General features: G+C 48.1%; 6 protein-coding genes across 6 annotated transcripts; 5 read left to right on the plus strand and 1 right to left on the minus strand.

The window, feature by feature from the left end:
- Positions 1–1,688: 1,688 nt before the first annotated feature.
- Positions 1,689–3,744, plus strand: EDB91DRAFT_1252536 (uncharacterized protein; the record flags this gene model as incomplete). The annotated part of the gene is made up of 19 exons (XM_041323520.1): positions 1,689–1,762; positions 1,813–1,953; positions 2,004–2,102; positions 2,161–2,170; positions 2,223–2,266; positions 2,321–2,346; positions 2,395–2,426; positions 2,479–2,503; positions 2,560–2,571; positions 2,631–2,646; positions 2,700–2,745; positions 2,800–2,900; positions 2,949–2,998; positions 3,066–3,094; positions 3,143–3,200; positions 3,252–3,276; positions 3,329–3,431; positions 3,495–3,533; positions 3,586–3,744. The coding sequence occupies 19 exons, from the start codon at positions 1,689–1,691 to the stop codon at positions 3,742–3,744; spliced, it is 1,089 nt and encodes a 362-aa protein (XP_041173131.1).
- Positions 3,745–4,379: 635 nt separating this feature from the next.
- On the minus strand, positions 4,380–6,391 carry EDB91DRAFT_1156537 (TIP49-domain-containing protein). Its single transcript, XM_041319637.1, has 8 exons — positions 6,341–6,391; positions 6,219–6,279; positions 5,972–6,169; positions 5,728–5,921; positions 5,470–5,670; positions 5,197–5,415; positions 4,907–5,145; positions 4,380–4,847 (listed from the first exon to the last, which is right to left on the minus strand). The coding sequence occupies exons 1-8, from the start codon at positions 6,341–6,343 to the stop codon at positions 4,562–4,564; spliced, it is 1,401 nt and encodes a 466-aa protein (XP_041173132.1). The 5' UTR covers positions 6,344–6,391; the 3' UTR covers positions 4,380–4,561.
- On the plus strand, positions 6,370–7,910 carry EDB91DRAFT_1156538 (translation protein SH3-like domain-containing protein). The gene is made up of 2 exons (XM_041319638.1): positions 6,370–7,395; positions 7,464–7,910. Exons 1-2 carry the CDS (start codon positions 6,488–6,490, stop codon positions 7,648–7,650), a joined length of 1,095 nt encoding a protein of 364 aa, XP_041173133.1. The 5' UTR covers positions 6,370–6,487; the 3' UTR covers positions 7,651–7,910.
- Positions 7,890–9,637, plus strand: EDB91DRAFT_1156543 (homeobox-domain-containing protein). Its single transcript, XM_041319639.1, has 4 exons — positions 7,890–8,367; positions 8,422–9,099; positions 9,164–9,286; positions 9,347–9,637. Exons 1-4 carry the CDS (start codon positions 8,186–8,188, stop codon positions 9,354–9,356), a joined length of 993 nt encoding a protein of 330 aa, XP_041173134.1. The 5' UTR covers positions 7,890–8,185; the 3' UTR covers positions 9,357–9,637.
- A 172-nt stretch (positions 9,638–9,809) lies between these two features.
- Positions 9,810–10,798, plus strand: EDB91DRAFT_1059275 (uncharacterized protein; the record flags this gene model as incomplete). The annotated part of the gene is made up of 5 exons (XM_041314230.1): positions 9,810–9,847; positions 9,904–10,044; positions 10,099–10,413; positions 10,472–10,538; positions 10,589–10,798. 5 exons carry the CDS (start codon positions 9,810–9,812, stop codon positions 10,796–10,798), a joined length of 771 nt encoding a protein of 256 aa, XP_041173135.1.
- A 3,098-nt stretch (positions 10,799–13,896) lies between these two features.
- On the plus strand, positions 13,897–15,107 carry EDB91DRAFT_1252541 (uncharacterized protein; the record flags this gene model as incomplete). Its single annotated transcript, XM_041323521.1, has 6 exons — positions 13,897–14,049; positions 14,102–14,248; positions 14,298–14,376; positions 14,433–14,558; positions 14,607–14,797; positions 14,862–15,107. 6 exons carry the CDS (start codon positions 13,897–13,899, stop codon positions 15,105–15,107), a joined length of 942 nt encoding a protein of 313 aa, XP_041173136.1.
- Between the last annotated feature and the right edge of the window lie 213 nt (positions 15,108–15,320).

Raw genomic sequence — 15,320 nt, forward strand, 5'->3', positions numbered from 1 at the left:
TGACCGGCGCCGCGCCGTAAATCAAGTTATGTAACAAGAGGTGTTAAATGATTGTTCAAGTGGACGACTCTCAAGACCTCTCTGAGTCTCTTGGAAGCTCTGAGACTCAATTCTTGATATATACCTTCTGAGTACAAAATGGTTGTATAACAGCTTGCCTCCTACTGTTCCATTGTCTAGTCTTGACACCAGACGTCTCAGGAACGTCGGCCCTAGCAGGTTCGCGCTAGAGAAGTTTGAATCTGTTCCTAATCGGGACCACCGTTAGGATGGAGAGTTGTAATACTTACACACGACTTACATGCAATGCCGTTCACTCGAGCTCCAGCGCCATGAGGTATGCAGACTTACGAGCGTAAAATCCGCAGTTCTGCGAACTTTATCAGCGCGCTGATATGTAGAACCTGATTTTTTCAAATCAATCATTCCAAAGGGCCGGTTCTTGATAAGACCAATTGTCTCCAATCGTCAGTATATCGGACCGAATCAGTAGACATGCGCAGAACATGCGCTCGAACACAGATCAGATTCAATGCGCATCATTACCCACGATCTGAGTCCGCCCGAATCTTCCAACGTCAAGGGCATTCCTGATCGTGACGGAGACTCATCCCACTCGAATTCAGTGAGGAATTTAAACGCGCATGTTATCAGGTTCAACTTTCCTTCACGCGCTGAACTTGATTTGAAATTGCTTCGTAGGCGCTCCAGTCATGTGTAGACCGCTACGCTTCATTTTGGTCCTCAGCTGCAAGTGCTCAAAAAAAACTGAGTGTGACGAGTCGGACAAGGGTGCTGTCTGATCCGGGCCTGCCAGTATTTCTTATATTTGAAAATTTCAGATTTCCTGTTCGCCCTAGAGTCCGAAGCAAACGGCAACAGTTGAATTATGCCATGAATTTATTACGCTCTTGACTCAGTGGGCGATATTGTTTTTTTTTCCATTGTCTTGCCGCGAGCGGCGCCAAAGATATGCTCTCTTTTGCAAAAAAAAAGTTTTACCTCCCCATGGTCGTTCTTCCGCACAATCCACACTACACAATATGGTCAGGAGGAATCAAGTGCAAGCCGAAGAAGCAAAACTTGGTGTTTGTGGAGTGCTGAAACTACTTCTGGAGAATATCATGGAGGATGATGACATCATGAAGGTGGGAATTCATTTGGACATTGGCTCCGGAGGGCGCTTGGTGACTTTCCGCTGCACAATTTTCAGCTCTAACCCCCCGATCGAACTGTCAAAGACTGTCGACCTGTCTAGTCGCGCTTAAAAGATTGCTAACACCTAACTAAAAAGAGGTCAGCACCCTGCTTTAAATTCTCATTTGCACTCCGCCATAGACAAGTTTGAAGATAAATGATAAATTCAGATTTTATGGGATTCAGTCCAGGTGCCGATAGCCGAGAGAACGAGGAAGAAGCGTGACCCTGCTTAGTGGCTGTGACTATAGTAAATTCTTCAGACTAGAAGGGCCGAAGGATTCTATTGATCGCGGTAACGAGATGAGTGAAACCCGCTCAAACACGCATGTTTGGATCTCGACCAGCATTCCGACATTTATTAATTCGAATCCCATAACGTACCTAGCTACATAAAGGTCGTTGGTCCACCCGAACCTTTTTGTTTTGTGGTTGTTTTTCTGCGTCCACTTCCTGTCTTTACTCTCCTCATCTCTCCACACTGAATCAACATGACGGGTGGTGATGTAAACACCGTTGCGACGGTCTATGGCGCGATACTCCTGGGCACATGCATTGGATGCGGGTAAATAATGCTTTATATGTTACCTGAACGCGTCTCACGTTGCATCAAAGCCTCACCGGAATTGTGTTCGTGCAAAGCGTTCTGTATTTCAAATTTTACCCTTCCGATGCTATTGGGAATAAACTGCTGGTGAGTTATATGTTGTTCTCTAAGATTATTTCTTACCCGAAACTCGAGGTCTTGGCCGTCTGGTTCGTGTATAAGCGCGACATGATCCGTGATGTTTCTTATTTCCGTGCAGGGGATTGGACTTGATGCACACAATTCTGATCATGATCTCCGTCTGGGAATCTGTGATCGTGAATTTCAACAAGCCAGAACTGATGGACCTCATTCCAAAGTGAGTTAGCTGAAACGCTCTTGTTTTCATCATGATTTATAGCACATCTGCACTTCAGGGCCTTAGGTGTTCGTCGCTACCGTGATTGTCGAGTGACCTAGCTAAGGACGTTTTCAACAGCTTTCTGTAGCCATAACTGCCGCAGTCACTTTCCTCGTTCACTGGTTGGTCGCTTCTGCACTTTGATTTGCCATCACGATGACTTATTCATTTTGCAGTTTCTTCGCGAACAGAGTCCGTAAATGTCAGTAATTGAAATCGGTTTTTGTGTGCCCAGCTAATCCTCTTCCAGTGACAAAGAAGTGGTATTATGCTGCTCCTCTTGTATGTGATTCAGCCATACCAGTTTATTACCTCTAAAATATTTGATGGTCAGGTGGTCTTGGCATTTATGCGTCTCCGTGAGTCATCACGCTCCTGATCTTTAATCATCTATACTAATAATCATAAACCGCAGTTGCTGCATGTGGTATGTTGTGTCATCCCCGTCGACATGTTTTTATTTACTGAATGATGAATTCTTGTCAGTCTCGACAACCGAGATGTGAGTTTACTTAATGTGCTTGATATGATTATTCCTGACACGAGTCTCCGTAGCATGAGACTCCGTCACTACTCCCTGTTCATCAAGCCATTCCCATCTGTAAGTTGACGGAAACGCCAGAGACACCATTCATGACCTCACTCTGCAATGTAGTGGGTTTTCACCCTTGGCGTTACCCTCTCTGCGTCTGTGGAATTTATCATAACCATTGTCATGGTTATTTTCCTCGGGCGGAGTCGTACTGGTTTTGCAACGTAGGACTCTTTTCTGCCCCATGTCCATCCGATCTAATGTGTCTTTAGCATGAACCACATCATTAACTCGTTGATCTTGTACACACTCGAGACTGGAAGTTTCACTTGGTAAGGACTTGAGACTGTAGTCCTGGGGTGTCATTGACATCGTGTCCCCTTTTTCAGCTGCTGTCACAATTGCATCGCTTATCTGCGTAAGAAGAATTTATTTTGAGAAGAATTTCCTCTGATGCATGATACAGTGGATGGTTATGCGGCATAATTTGATCTTCCTTGGAATGCACTTCGCGATCGCAAAACGTACGTGCGATTCATGGCCTTGGTCTGAAGATGACTGATGAATGTGACCAGTGTATGCTAACTCCCTCCTTGCCACGTACGTCGGATTCTGCATTATGTCCTCCCATTCACCAACTGACACTTATCAGACTGAACACACGGAAGCGCTTGCGTGAAGACCGTTCCTACTCGAGTCAGCGCGAAGCCGATGTGTACCCTGCCTCGCTGAACATCCACAAATCACGAGTGTCGGTTCGTATTTAATATTTCATATATCATGTTATTATGCTCACTAGTCTTGTTGATTCGCGATAGCAGCAGCGTATTCTGGGCCCTCTCTCACCGACTAAGGCCGTGCGTATATAGTACTTTTCGCCTTCTGAAACCCACTAAAGATAATATTTAGACCCATTTGAACGTCAATGTAGAGACTACCGTTGTTTCTGTCATTGACGAGCCATGCGATGACTACGATATGGCAGATATGGGAGATATCGAGTCCAAAGGTTGCGATACCGCATGTGGAACGGAAAAGGGCAGTTTGAGTAAGGAGTTCTTACCCTGATCGATGTTTTACATCGTACTACATCAATTCATCCATGAGCCCCATGCTCAGGCTCTTCACTCGGCAACCCCAGCCACAATGGGAATTTGCAAGATACTATGGCGCGTAATTGTTGCGCTTTGCTACTTTCAACTTTAGCTTTCTGTAACATATACAGCTTTATAGCCCTACCACACTCCTTGCACGTCCCATTCGCTTTCCTCCCTTGCACGTGTACCTGACACGTACTTGCACATCTCACCCATCCATAGTCATCCACTTGCCCGTACACACATCCTATCTATTGTACATTCGAGCTCACTGCTTACATTTTCATACATGGACTCCACCAGCACTTGTATCCTTCGGCTTGAATTTGCATTTTCGCTTTCGAAGTCGTTTTTGATGGTGTATAGTTGAGTCGGTGTTTGTCGTGGTTGATTGAATTCAAATTCGTTGGTATCAATAAGTGACTTGGTTGCTAGTTTCATACCATTAGAGGTCAACATGGAGGTGGATGGAAGGGGGCGAACCTACACTTAGACAGGTCTATGAAGCAAGCTGTCGCGTCCTAGACTGGCGACCAACCGGCCGTGAAAACAGGCGAGCTGCTCTTTAGTTTATTAGGAGATATCTCATAAACTTGAAGAAATTGGAGCAAATTGATTTTTTTTTCATGACAAACGAAGAATAAAGTGTTTTTATTCGCTTTGCACATGTGCCACACGTTGCAAAGGGCGATAGTACATAGGGACGTCTCGCATCGTCAGATAGGTTTTGCCGATCGAACATGACAACACAAATAAACACTTCCCCCCAGCACCCAACTGCAGTGCACCTACGAATCCGTCGCATCACCCATGACAGCATCCTCCTGACCTGTCTCCTCAAACACCAAGCTGCCTTGTTGTTCCTTCAGCCACTGCACACTCCGTTTTTCGTCCATGAAATATGTATATGCTCGACGGAGGTCCTCGACGTCCACTGAGTCGGACTTCCGCTTCCGTGCGATCACTTGTGCGCAGGAAATCAGGTTGAGGGCGTACCGCAGAGTCGTGGACGTTGCCATCGAGGTGAGAACGCTTTGTGCTTCTGGGGTTAGAGTCACATCTTCTTCCTCGCAGCTGTGTTCATAGTTGTAGTGAGACTAAAAGTGTATATGGGGTGGGAGATCAAGATTTACCGGATTTGAATGATCTGCTGGATGTCTTCCTCGGCATAAGGTTTGGTACTGACGATGAGGACACGATCGAGCAGGTCCACAGGAAGCCCGTGTGGGCTTCGGAACTTTGTTCCTCGTATACGTGACATTCCTCGATTTGAAGCCATGATCACCAAAGGCGACAGCTCGTTCTCGAGTGCGCGGTTCAAGAATGAAAAGCACTCAATATCAAGCATGTGTACTTCATCGATGAAAAGGACCTATATCGATCGACGTTAGTCACGATGCGCTATCATCAAGAAGTGACATACCCCTGGTACGATTTCGGCTTTGCCTTCTTCCCTCCATTCAGCAACCTTGGTGTTGATTTGGTCACGAAGTTCGGGTTTGATCTCTCCTGTATCACCTGCGAAGAGAGCAAGGAAGCCTTGTGTCCGACTGTTGATCACATCAATCTCATGTAACGATACTGTATGCACAACTTCTTTTCGTTTCTGGATTTCGCCCTCGGGACATTGCACAAATTTTGTCTTCAATTTCGATCAGCACCCCTTGTATTTGAACACAAAAAATTGTGGACGTACGTCTGCACCCATGGCGTCATAGTCTCTTGAACGTGCGTATGAGCGCCCAAGTTTTGAGACCCTCCCTGATGTTTTGTCGATCACTACAACATCACCTGCAAGAACCTTTTCTTTAGAAAGCGCATCTATCATCTTGGTACCCAAGTCGTAAATAGTCTCCATATCTGTTGTTTTTATCGTGAGTTTACCGGTTTTAGTGGCCTGCGGGAAGGTAGTTCAGCACCCGCAAAATGAATGACTGAGATATGGCACACATACACCAGTTAGGCTGCGGTCGATCTGAATTTCGACGACTTCTCCTTCAATTATTTCGCTTTCCTCTTTGATGCGCACGCCAATACTCCGTCGTATTGCTTGTGTCAGTGCTTCAGTCTTGGACATCGATAGCGAAAACACCTCGCTGGCAGCGATCATTGTGAACGGCACATCCGAGCCCAGGGTCTGTGCCATGCCTGCGAGAGCCTGTTAGCCTGTCATACGTCGAGTACAATACTAAACCTACCTAGTGCGATAGCTGTCTTCCCCGTCGAAGGCGGCCCCGCGAACAATATAGCGCGTCCCGCTATCCGTCCCTCTTGCACCATCTTGATGACCATACCCGCAGCTTTTCGTGCTTTGGCTTGTCCGACCATACCCTGCGAGTTCGCTCGCGGTTCGAGTCGGTCATCGAGCCCTAGACCTCGGATATGCGAATGTGCGCCTAGCAGTCATTTAGTGACCACTGTCATACATATGGATCTTTCGCGTACCTATGCGCTCCATTTTAGTGATCTCCCGTAGCTCGGACATTCCTGTAGATATTTGAGCGGCCTGGTCATCATATCAATATATTCAATATGGTAGACGAGCTTGAATCTAGAAGTTCTCCTACCATTGTTTTGTGATGTCGATGAACGAGCAAAGAGCGCGTCTGTTTGTTCCGAGCAAACAACCTCTTCCTCGACCTGCTAATTTTAATTTTAATTCTGCAGTTTCCGTTTCAGTACTTGAAATTACTGTCCCGTCGAGAGGCTGCGGCATGTTTGGTGTCCGTGCACTGCGCACTTTTTCATCATTAGCTACTCATTCCAGTTCTCGTGCGTCGACTCATGTACTCCGAACTACCACCAACTCGATAGCTCGCACCTACGCTACACATTTTGCACCGACCTCCAAAGACGAGCCTAAAGCTACGTCTCTAGATGTCGACACCACCGTCTTCAAAACCTACAAACCCGTTTCTCCCGGTATTCGCCACCTTCGTCGACCCATCAATGACCACATCTACCAGGGGAAACCCGTTCGCCTGCTAACGGCTTGCCTCCGCAAACATGGTGGTCGTAACGCTCACGGTCGCATCACCGTCCGCTTCCGCGGTGGTGGCCACAAGCGCCGCGTGCGTCTCATCGACTTCGTGCGCACCGAGCCTGGAGAGTACGATGTCATCCGCATTGAATACGACCCTGGACGCTCAGCGCATATTGCTCTCATTAAAGCGCGCGACCCCAATGCGGAGGGGAAGACGAAGTGGAAATATATCCTTGCTACTGAGGGGATGAGGCCGGGAGATGTGGTGCAGAGTTATAAGACGGGTATGCCTGAAGTTACGGGCATACAACGTGCACGAACGGTTAGGCCTGGCAATGTCCTCCCCGTTCGCTTCATTCCTACAGGCACCGTCATCCACTGTGTCTCGCTCTCACCCACCGGCAAGGCACTTCTTGTGCGCTCTGCTGGCTCCTTTGCTCAAGTTGTGCACCACGAAGAGTCTGGACGGTACAGTCACGTGCGCCTCCAGAGCGGTGAAATCCGTCAAGTCCTCCAAGATTGCTGCGCTACCATCGGACGCGTAAGCAATCTTAATTGGAAGGGGCGTAAGATAGGAAAGGCAGGGAGAAATCGGTGGCTGGGGTGGAGACCACGAGTCCGAGGTGTTGCCATGAATGCGTCAGTGCTTTTCTGTCAGTTGATTGTGTGCGATATACTTAGTTGCGCTTTTGCATTTGGATTTTTAGCAAGGACCACCCTCACGGTGGTGGACGTGGTAAATCCAAGTCCAACAAGCATCCCGTTTCTGTTTGGGGCTGGGCCACGAAAGGAAAGCGTACGCGTAAACCTGGACCCAAGGGCCCCAAGAACAGCAATAAGATGGTCATTCGGGAGCGTCCCAGGGGCAAGGAGAAGCGTGCGGGCGGTTCATAGAACTTTTGTTGTATCTATCCTAGTGATTTGATTTGGGTCCTTGCTCTGAAAACTAACTGGCTACGAAACACACGCGTTCATTAACTCGTACCCGAGATTGTGATACGCTTCTCTGTTTCACTTGAGTATCTCTACACAGCGGTTCGCCCACGCACGGTCCTTATGATATGATTATCACACACTGTCACATTACTTTTTTGGAGGAGTTGATCTCGGGTCGACAAAGGCGACGTGTCGGTCATAGAAAAGGAACCACCGAATTTACAAATTGTAAGGTCAGACGACAACGTAGAAAGGCATTGACTTGACAAGTTGACTGTTAATCTGCTGAAACTTGACTGGCAGTCGTTCTGCGATCGCCTAATGGAGATAGATCATACACAGAACGCGGTCACGTGGAAGGCGCGTATTTGATCTCCGCTACCGCGTTTCTTGTTTGCTGGAGGCGGCGTGTTGGCATGTACTTAAATACACGTGCACCCGACTCCCGTCCTTCCTTCCCAACATCCTTCATCCACCGTCATCACTATAGAGCATGCAATCGGCTACTCTCTCCCGGACGTCCTCGACGGCCAGCATATCTTCCACGGAAGATGCAGCGCGTCGTACGCGCAAACGCTTTTCCACCGTTCAACTCATAATGTTGGAGCAGCTCTTCCACCGGACATCCCACCCGACGCGAGAAGAACGCGAAGCACTTGCGAATAGTGCAGGAATGTACGTCACTCCGAGCCCAACGTGATTTGCTCCATACTGACGCGTCCTCCACAGGGAAATTAAGTCTGTCACCATATGGTTCCAAAACAAACGCCAGACAGAGCGAAAAGTGGCCCTCCACAATGCCACCAACGTCTCCAATGGAGATGGGTCTTCTTCACCACTCACACATGGTCATCACCATGCACATGCTTCTTCGTCACGTCCTGCCCACTCCCGATCAGGTTCTTTCTCAAGCTTGCATACTCCGCGGAGACGGGTAACGCCTCCTCGCCCGCGTCCCTCCCTTGACCGTGTCGCGGCACGTTCCGAATCACGTCTCCCCCCACCCCGCACACCTACCAAGCCTCATAATCCGCACGCGTCGCTCTGGGACAACATGCCCTCCTCCCCACTGGCACCTGCCAGCCCTCCTACACGGGACTTGGTAGACTTCGTGGGCAGTGGACGTACCCTTGAATGGGCGTGTGCTGCGGCACGACTATCCGGAAGGCGCAAAGAAGACGATGAAGCTGAAACGGAAGAGGAAGAAATGGAAGCTCTTACACCGGAAGGGAGCTTAGGAGCTGGAGATTACGCCTGGAATAGGGGATCTGCGTTTCCCGTCCAGAAGCGCAGGCACGTGTCTCGGAACTTGAAAATTGCGCCCATGGCAGTAAACAGGAAAGGTGCGATTCAAGACGACGATATGATGCGAGCAGCGCTGGTCCTGTGTGGACTGGGAAAGCGCAGCTGAAGAATCATCAATCACTAATCAAGACGTGCATAATCAGATTAGAGGACTTTCGGCACGCACAGCACTACCATTATCATTTGCACATACCCTGCATTTTCAAAGCACGTCTTTGGATATTTATTATCATGTTGTATATATCATACTTCGTGCGTCTTCGAGCATTTTTCGAAAGGCCTCTGTGATCTATTTGAAATGAAGCGCCAGCCTGAGGAAGTAAATGACTTGACAGTCCTGATATCTTACCGAGCATTGAACCTCTGTAATGATCCGTGGCTGACGCAAAGCCATTTGAAATCGTATCGAACTTCAGATCATGAACTTCCAGGGTGTGGAAGGAGTCGCGAGGGTATAAGGGTTGCCCTGCGGATCATCCGAAGGCCAATGAAGCTAGCCTAGACGTTCTAGGGCACTACAAAGACACTTGAAATGAGCTTCAGAGTTCTTGGACCCGGATAAGAAGTCAACAAGTCTTAACTATGTACTAGTACTTAGGATGATGATGATAAGATAAGTCGAGACTCGTTATATCGGCATCGCCCGAACAGCTTTGGATGAGATGCGACCATTTGCACTATATACAGCTCACTGGCAGGCATTCGAAATATAGGTGTGCATGTGAGCCTGAGGCGGCTCTCCTTTATTTCCCTGGTGTTCGCATCTGTTCCGTCCTCAAAGGCATAGTTAGGTTCCTTGTCCTCTCTCCATCATGCCAAATCCCGTCGTCGTCATCACAGGCGCATCCAGGTTCGTCCGACTAGTCCCTATTTCTGAAAACTTATGCTGACCATACAATACCTCAGAGGCATTGGCCTTGCCGTTACCCAGTCCTTACTCAAGGAACTCAACGCCAATGTCGTCACTATATCGCGGACTCGAACACCAGAACTCAGCCAACTGATTGAAGAACACAAGCAATCATTGCTGACCATTGAGTGCGACATGTGAGTACCGGATTTTCCAGTCTATACTAGAAACCACGGTCCTATAACAAACAGCACAGACGAACCCGCGCTCCAAAGCGCTATAACTCGCGGGAAAGACCACTTCGGGCAGATCGACGGGTTAATTCTCAATGCCGCGACTCTAGACTCCATGGGACGCATCGACAATCCTGATATTAGCCTAGACGACTGGAAGCGTCATTTTGACGTCAATTTTTTCTCGCTCATTACTACTATTAGGGCTTCTTTGCCCGCCTTGCGAGAATCGAAAGGCAGGATCGTGTTTGTAAGTTCTGGAGCGGCTACCGGGGGCATACATGGATGGGGCGCGTACAATGCTAGTAAAGCTGCGATGAACAGCTTGAGCAGGTGACCAGCAAGAAAGATCTCTCGGAGGCTTCGGAACTAATATCATGGAATTGGATAGAACCCTCGCAAACGAAGAACCTTCGATCGTTTCATTGGCAATAGCGCCTGGAAGAGTCGACACTGTCGTAAGTTTGTGATCACAGCACGCCGAACATATGTCTGAAATACCGTACAGATGCAGACTATATTGCGTGACTCTGGAGCGGCGCACATGACGGCGACAGATCATAAGAATTTTGTCGACGCTTTCAACGAGGGCATTCTGGTCAATCCGCATGATGTTGGATATGTCATCGCTGGGCTCTCGTTGCGCGCTCCTCTTTCGCTTAGTGGGCAGTTTGTGCGGTGGGATAATGAGGAGTGTAAAGATTTTAGGAGAAAATGAACCGGATCGGGGAGGATTGTCCTAAATGTTTTTTTCATCGCTGTACGCTGCTTCAATTGAAGCCATTGGCGACGGAAAATAAGGCAGCCCATACCTTGATTTTTCTGTCTGCAGAGGCCACCCATGAGTCATGACCAGTGTTTCAATAGCAGACTCGGGCCCTTCCTTTCCTAACACGAAGATAATCATCTCCTTCGAACCCTTGAGGACGGTCGATTCCCTAGTGACACAGCATAGGGGCCCTAGCCGGATTCACCTCTGATCCGTGGACCGCAGACCACAAGCATGTGTGCCGTTTGCGTATACGGCACAATATATCACCCACAAAAAAACCCGTCAAGTCAGGGAATATATACGTTGCGCCGCATCATTCAATAACCGTAGCACCTCGTGCAGTGGCAGAGCCCGCTAAGTACCATCCATACGTCACTATACTTAACCTTTATCGGCTCTTCAGGTTATAGTGCTGCCACAGTTCGGTTTTGAACCTAGCGAACTTCTAACGTGAACTTACCTAAGTCGTAGCTTGAGAATTGCCGTCCCAAACCTTGCCCAAACCAATCCCAAACTCAAAGTCTAGTCGGTTGGTGTACGCTCCGCGTCCTATGCGAACACACTGGCAGTGTGATCCCTTCAGAGGGGATCCATGTGCAAAATATGTCGAGTGAGGGAGTTTCCATTCGTGCGTGGCTAGGAATGACTTCCGAGTTGACCAATGCTCGGGGTAGTGACGCTGAAACCGTTCTGCTGCGGAATTTACCTCAACAAGTTAAGTGCCGGACTCTGTCAGCGTCTGGAATGGAGCCTTGGTGAAGCATGACACCAGTCGGACGCGAAAAGAGGTTGACCATTCAACCTGTTGACTAGCTCTGTCATGGTGAAGCGAAGAGAACGTCATGGATAATGCAGGGAACGCACCAAGGAAAAATATAAATACTGGGGCTGCAAGTCGGAACAACCCATCTCTCTCGACCTTCACAACTCTGCTCTCATATCCACTATGCGTCTTTTGACATTGATCGCTGTTTGTGTTGCGCTTGCTGTGTCTGTTAGCGCTGGACAAGAATGTTACGAAGGCGCTGACGAATGTGGGCCTGGCTATAGATGTCAGGTAAATGATTATTCTGTTTCGCCACGCAGCGAAGCTAGTGGACACATCTGACTGGCTTGTTACAGAATGGGAAATGCAGAAAACTTCCCGACAACTGATGGTACCGCGGGATGCTGTACAGCTGTCAGTAGAACACAGGTTAGACATCACCCACTGACTGGAGTGGAATAAACTTAACTCTCACTTGTAGGTGATTCTGAAAGACCCATGATTATTGAGATCGGCGAAGTTGATAAATAAATATATCTGTATCACACTGGTGTGACTTGAGATGAGGACCGAAATACAAGCGTGCTGAGGCACATCGACAATCCCGATAGCAGTCTTGACGACTAGAAGCGCCGTTACTTTTTCTCGCTCGTTTCTGCTATCAGGGCTTCTCTGCAAGCCTTGAGAGAATCGCTTCAAGGGTAGAATTAAATTCTGGAGCGGCTGCCGGAGCATACGTGGATGGGCCACGTATAATGCTAGTAAAGCTGTGATGTACAGTTTGAGCAGGTGACCACTGGCAGCAGGAATGATCTGAGGGGGCTTCGAAACTACAATTACGGTGTTGTATAGAACGCTCGCAAACGAGGGACATTCATCCTGTCATTGGCACTGGCGACTGGAAGAGTCGACATTGAGGTAGGTTGGGACCATCTTGTTCCGATCACGTATCTGAAGTTGCGTATAGATCATGGCGCAGGGTAAGTATATTGCGGGACACGGGGGCGCAACACATGGAGCTGACAGATCACAAGGGCTTTTTCGACACATTCAATGAAGGAATACTAGTCAATCCACATGATATGGCATATGTTATCGGTGGGCTCTGGCTCGTTGTGGGCTCCTCTTTCGCTCAGCAGGCGGTTTGTGTGGTGGGTTAATGAGGAGTGTAGAGAAAACTAGAGCTGGATTAATATTGGGGACAATATTGTCCCGAGATGTGTTTTTGTCAATGTATACTGCTTCGAAGAGTTCAATGAAGCATCTGGGGAGGGGAAAATTCTTTGACATACTTTCCATCTGCGAAAAACGAGATAACTCGCCGATCTTGTTTTCGGAAGACGAGAGTCACGAGACGGACGATGGTCGCAGACTAAGTTGGCACATATGGGTTCAGCGTTGGTTCAGCGGATTGTTTGGCGGACTGCTTTATCCTTTCACTACGTCACGTACCATAGTTGGTTACTTGATCCCATCCAATCAAACAGCGCCGCAGCGCCAGCTGCGGAGGCTTGGCAAGGGCTCACTCGCAGGTCTGCACAGGTACTGTGGTTGTGCGAGCCGTTCGGAGACGCGTGATGCGGGAGCTAGTAAGAATAATCTCAGTTGCTTCAAGATAGGAACTCGGTAACAGTAACTCTAGTACCTAGTAACATCAGCAAAAACACTTTTTTTTCCCACCATCAAAAAATGGCTGGCCACAGTTTGGTCCCTTCTGTACAGAGCTGTACAGAGCCCACAGAGGCAAAGTGATTTGCTGATGAAGAATACTACGGGTATGTTAGATCGAGTATAGTAGAAAGAAAAAAATAACGTACATCTCAGTTGCTTGATAGTAGGAACTGAGATGTTCGAACGCGAAGGTTCGTCGCTTTATAGTAGCTAGCATAGTGATATAAAGATGTATCGTAGTTAGGATGGACAGCAGTTAGTAAGTCATTTCATTTGGCCTCATTCTACCTTACTACGGGTATAAATATACATACTGATAGGGTCAAGATAGGGATAGGATTTCAGTTGGATGCCGATCGCAGCACGGACACCATCACGAATCCCTTCGCCTACGCCGTGAGGGACACAGCTTCGCACCGATACATCTATGGCATCTTATTCACTTCTTGCGCTCGACCCCACCCATTTCGTTGACTTGTGTCTCCTGTCCGAAATTGGCTCAGTGGTCGAGTGACACAACCGACCGTAATCATGAGCATATCGTTGGTCAAAGTTGAATTCTTAGGTTTGTTTCTTGAGACCCTGTGTTACGGTGCGTTACCCACTGATGGAAGAGTTATGGTGTCGAATCTCACCATATCAATCAAGCGTGTTCTTCACTTTGTACTGGTTAACGCTGGTCATCCTACTGAAGAAAAGTGGCATTCAACGGCAACTTCTTATCTCAGTGGCAACCTTGCTGCTCTGCATTGCAACTGCCGTGAGCGTAATCAATCTTCTCTGGGGAATAAGCTTAACACGATTGTTTTCAGCATCTAATTGTCGATTTTGTTCGAGGGTTAGAGGCATTCGTATTCCAGGCCAATACTCTTGGTACAGATGCTTACTATTCCAATCCTGGTCTGCCGGCATCGATGGCACTTTACGTCGTGCAAACCACTCTTGCTGATGGTGTACTTGTGAGTTTCTTCACCCGACACGTTCGCTCTCCTCTGAGTAGGGCATTAGGTTTGGCGATGTTATGTGCTTCACAAGAAAAGCCTCTTCGTTGCTATCCCTGGTTGTATCGTGCTGTTAGCCAGTAGTGGTGAGTGTCTCGAGAGGTATTATTTGATCACCGTCTTAGCCCATGACAATTTGCAGCCGTTGCGTGCTATGCTGTCTGGTCCATTTCTCAGCTTTCTCAGCTTGCCGAAACTTCCGCCGCTGATTCTGCATGCCTCATCACATTCTATATATTGACCATGTTTATCAGCATGACTTGTACCAGTACGTATATTATACTCGATATGAAGGCTCCTGTTGACCAGAATAAAGCCTTGATTTCCTGGCGCATCTATCGCACTCGCCGTTTCATGCCAGGAGGCCTTGGAACTCTTTTACCCGTTGTCATCGTTGTCATCGAGAGTGGTGCTTTATATGCCATGAGTGTCCTTGCCCTCCTTCTAGCATTCTGGACCGGATCCAGAGGTCAATCCGTCATGCTTGACATCATCACTCCTATTGTGGTAAGTAGCGAGTTGAATTGCCTTGGACATAAGCTGTCCATAACTTCGTATAACTTTTCTTTAGGGGATCACATTCTGCCTTGTGGTCCTACAAGTGCATTTCCACGTAGGTGGCAGGCCCCCCAGCGAACAGCTCACTGATCCAAGGAACATTATGACCAACCTCTTACGAGGGCGAGGTGACCGGGACGTGGGTTTCAGTGTTGAACCGATTGCTGTACTCATCACGGAGGAGGCGGAGATCGTCCAGTCTGACATGACGGGCGGAAAGAATGACCAATCGGTCTCAAAGGGTATTTTCCAGTTGTAAAATGGACTATCTTCTGTTTTCCCACAGACTCAAATCACGAGCGTTTGTACCATTTGCGTATATGACATGTTGTACATCGTTCAAGAAACCCATCGAGCGGGATATAAATGTTGCGCCGCCATCATCAAATAATTGTAGTGCTCCCATGCGGTGATAGAACTCGCTACCATCTACACGATATATCTCTACGTCCTACCGCGTCAAGGGGGACAT

This window comes from Suillus paluster (assembly GCF_016628075.1).
Source record: "Suillus paluster strain FC165 chromosome Unknown EDB91scaffold_69, whole genome shotgun sequence".
NCBI classification, from domain to species: domain Eukaryota; kingdom Fungi; phylum Basidiomycota; class Agaricomycetes; order Boletales; family Suillaceae; genus Suillus; species Suillus paluster.

What these genes read in the sequence shown, in the direction of transcription:
- EDB91DRAFT_1156537 (XM_041319637.1), bottom strand. An exon ending in GAAGACAGCTATCGCACTAG is followed by an intron (nt 5,922 to 5,971) that starts GTAGGTTTAGTA and finishes AGGCTCTCGCAG; the next exon opens with GCATGGCACAGACCCTGGGC. An exon ending in CAGCAGATCATTCAAATCCG is followed by an intron (nt 4,848 to 4,906) that starts GTAAATCTTGAT and finishes CTATGAACACAG; the next exon opens with CTGCGAGGAAGAAGATGTGA.
- EDB91DRAFT_1156538 (XM_041319638.1), top strand. Translation starts at nt 6,488, where the DNA reads ATGTTTGGTGTCCGTGCACTGCGCACTTTTTCATCATTAGCTACTCAT. An exon ending in CGAGGTGTTGCCATGAATGC is followed by an intron (nt 7,396 to 7,463) that starts GTCAGTGCTTTT and finishes TTGGATTTTTAG; the next exon opens with CAAGGACCACCCTCACGGTG.
- EDB91DRAFT_1156543 (XM_041319639.1), top strand. Translation starts at nt 8,186, where the DNA reads ATGCAATCGGCTACTCTCTCCCGGACGTCCTCGACGGCCAGCATATCT. An exon ending in CTTGCGAATAGTGCAGGAAT is followed by an intron (nt 8,368 to 8,421) that starts GTACGTCACTCC and finishes CGTCCTCCACAG; the next exon opens with GGAAATTAAGTCTGTCACCA. An exon ending in TGTGGACTGGGAAAGCGCAG is followed by an intron (nt 9,100 to 9,163) that starts CTGAAGAATCAT and finishes TTCGGCACGCAC; the next exon opens with AGCACTACCATTATCATTTG.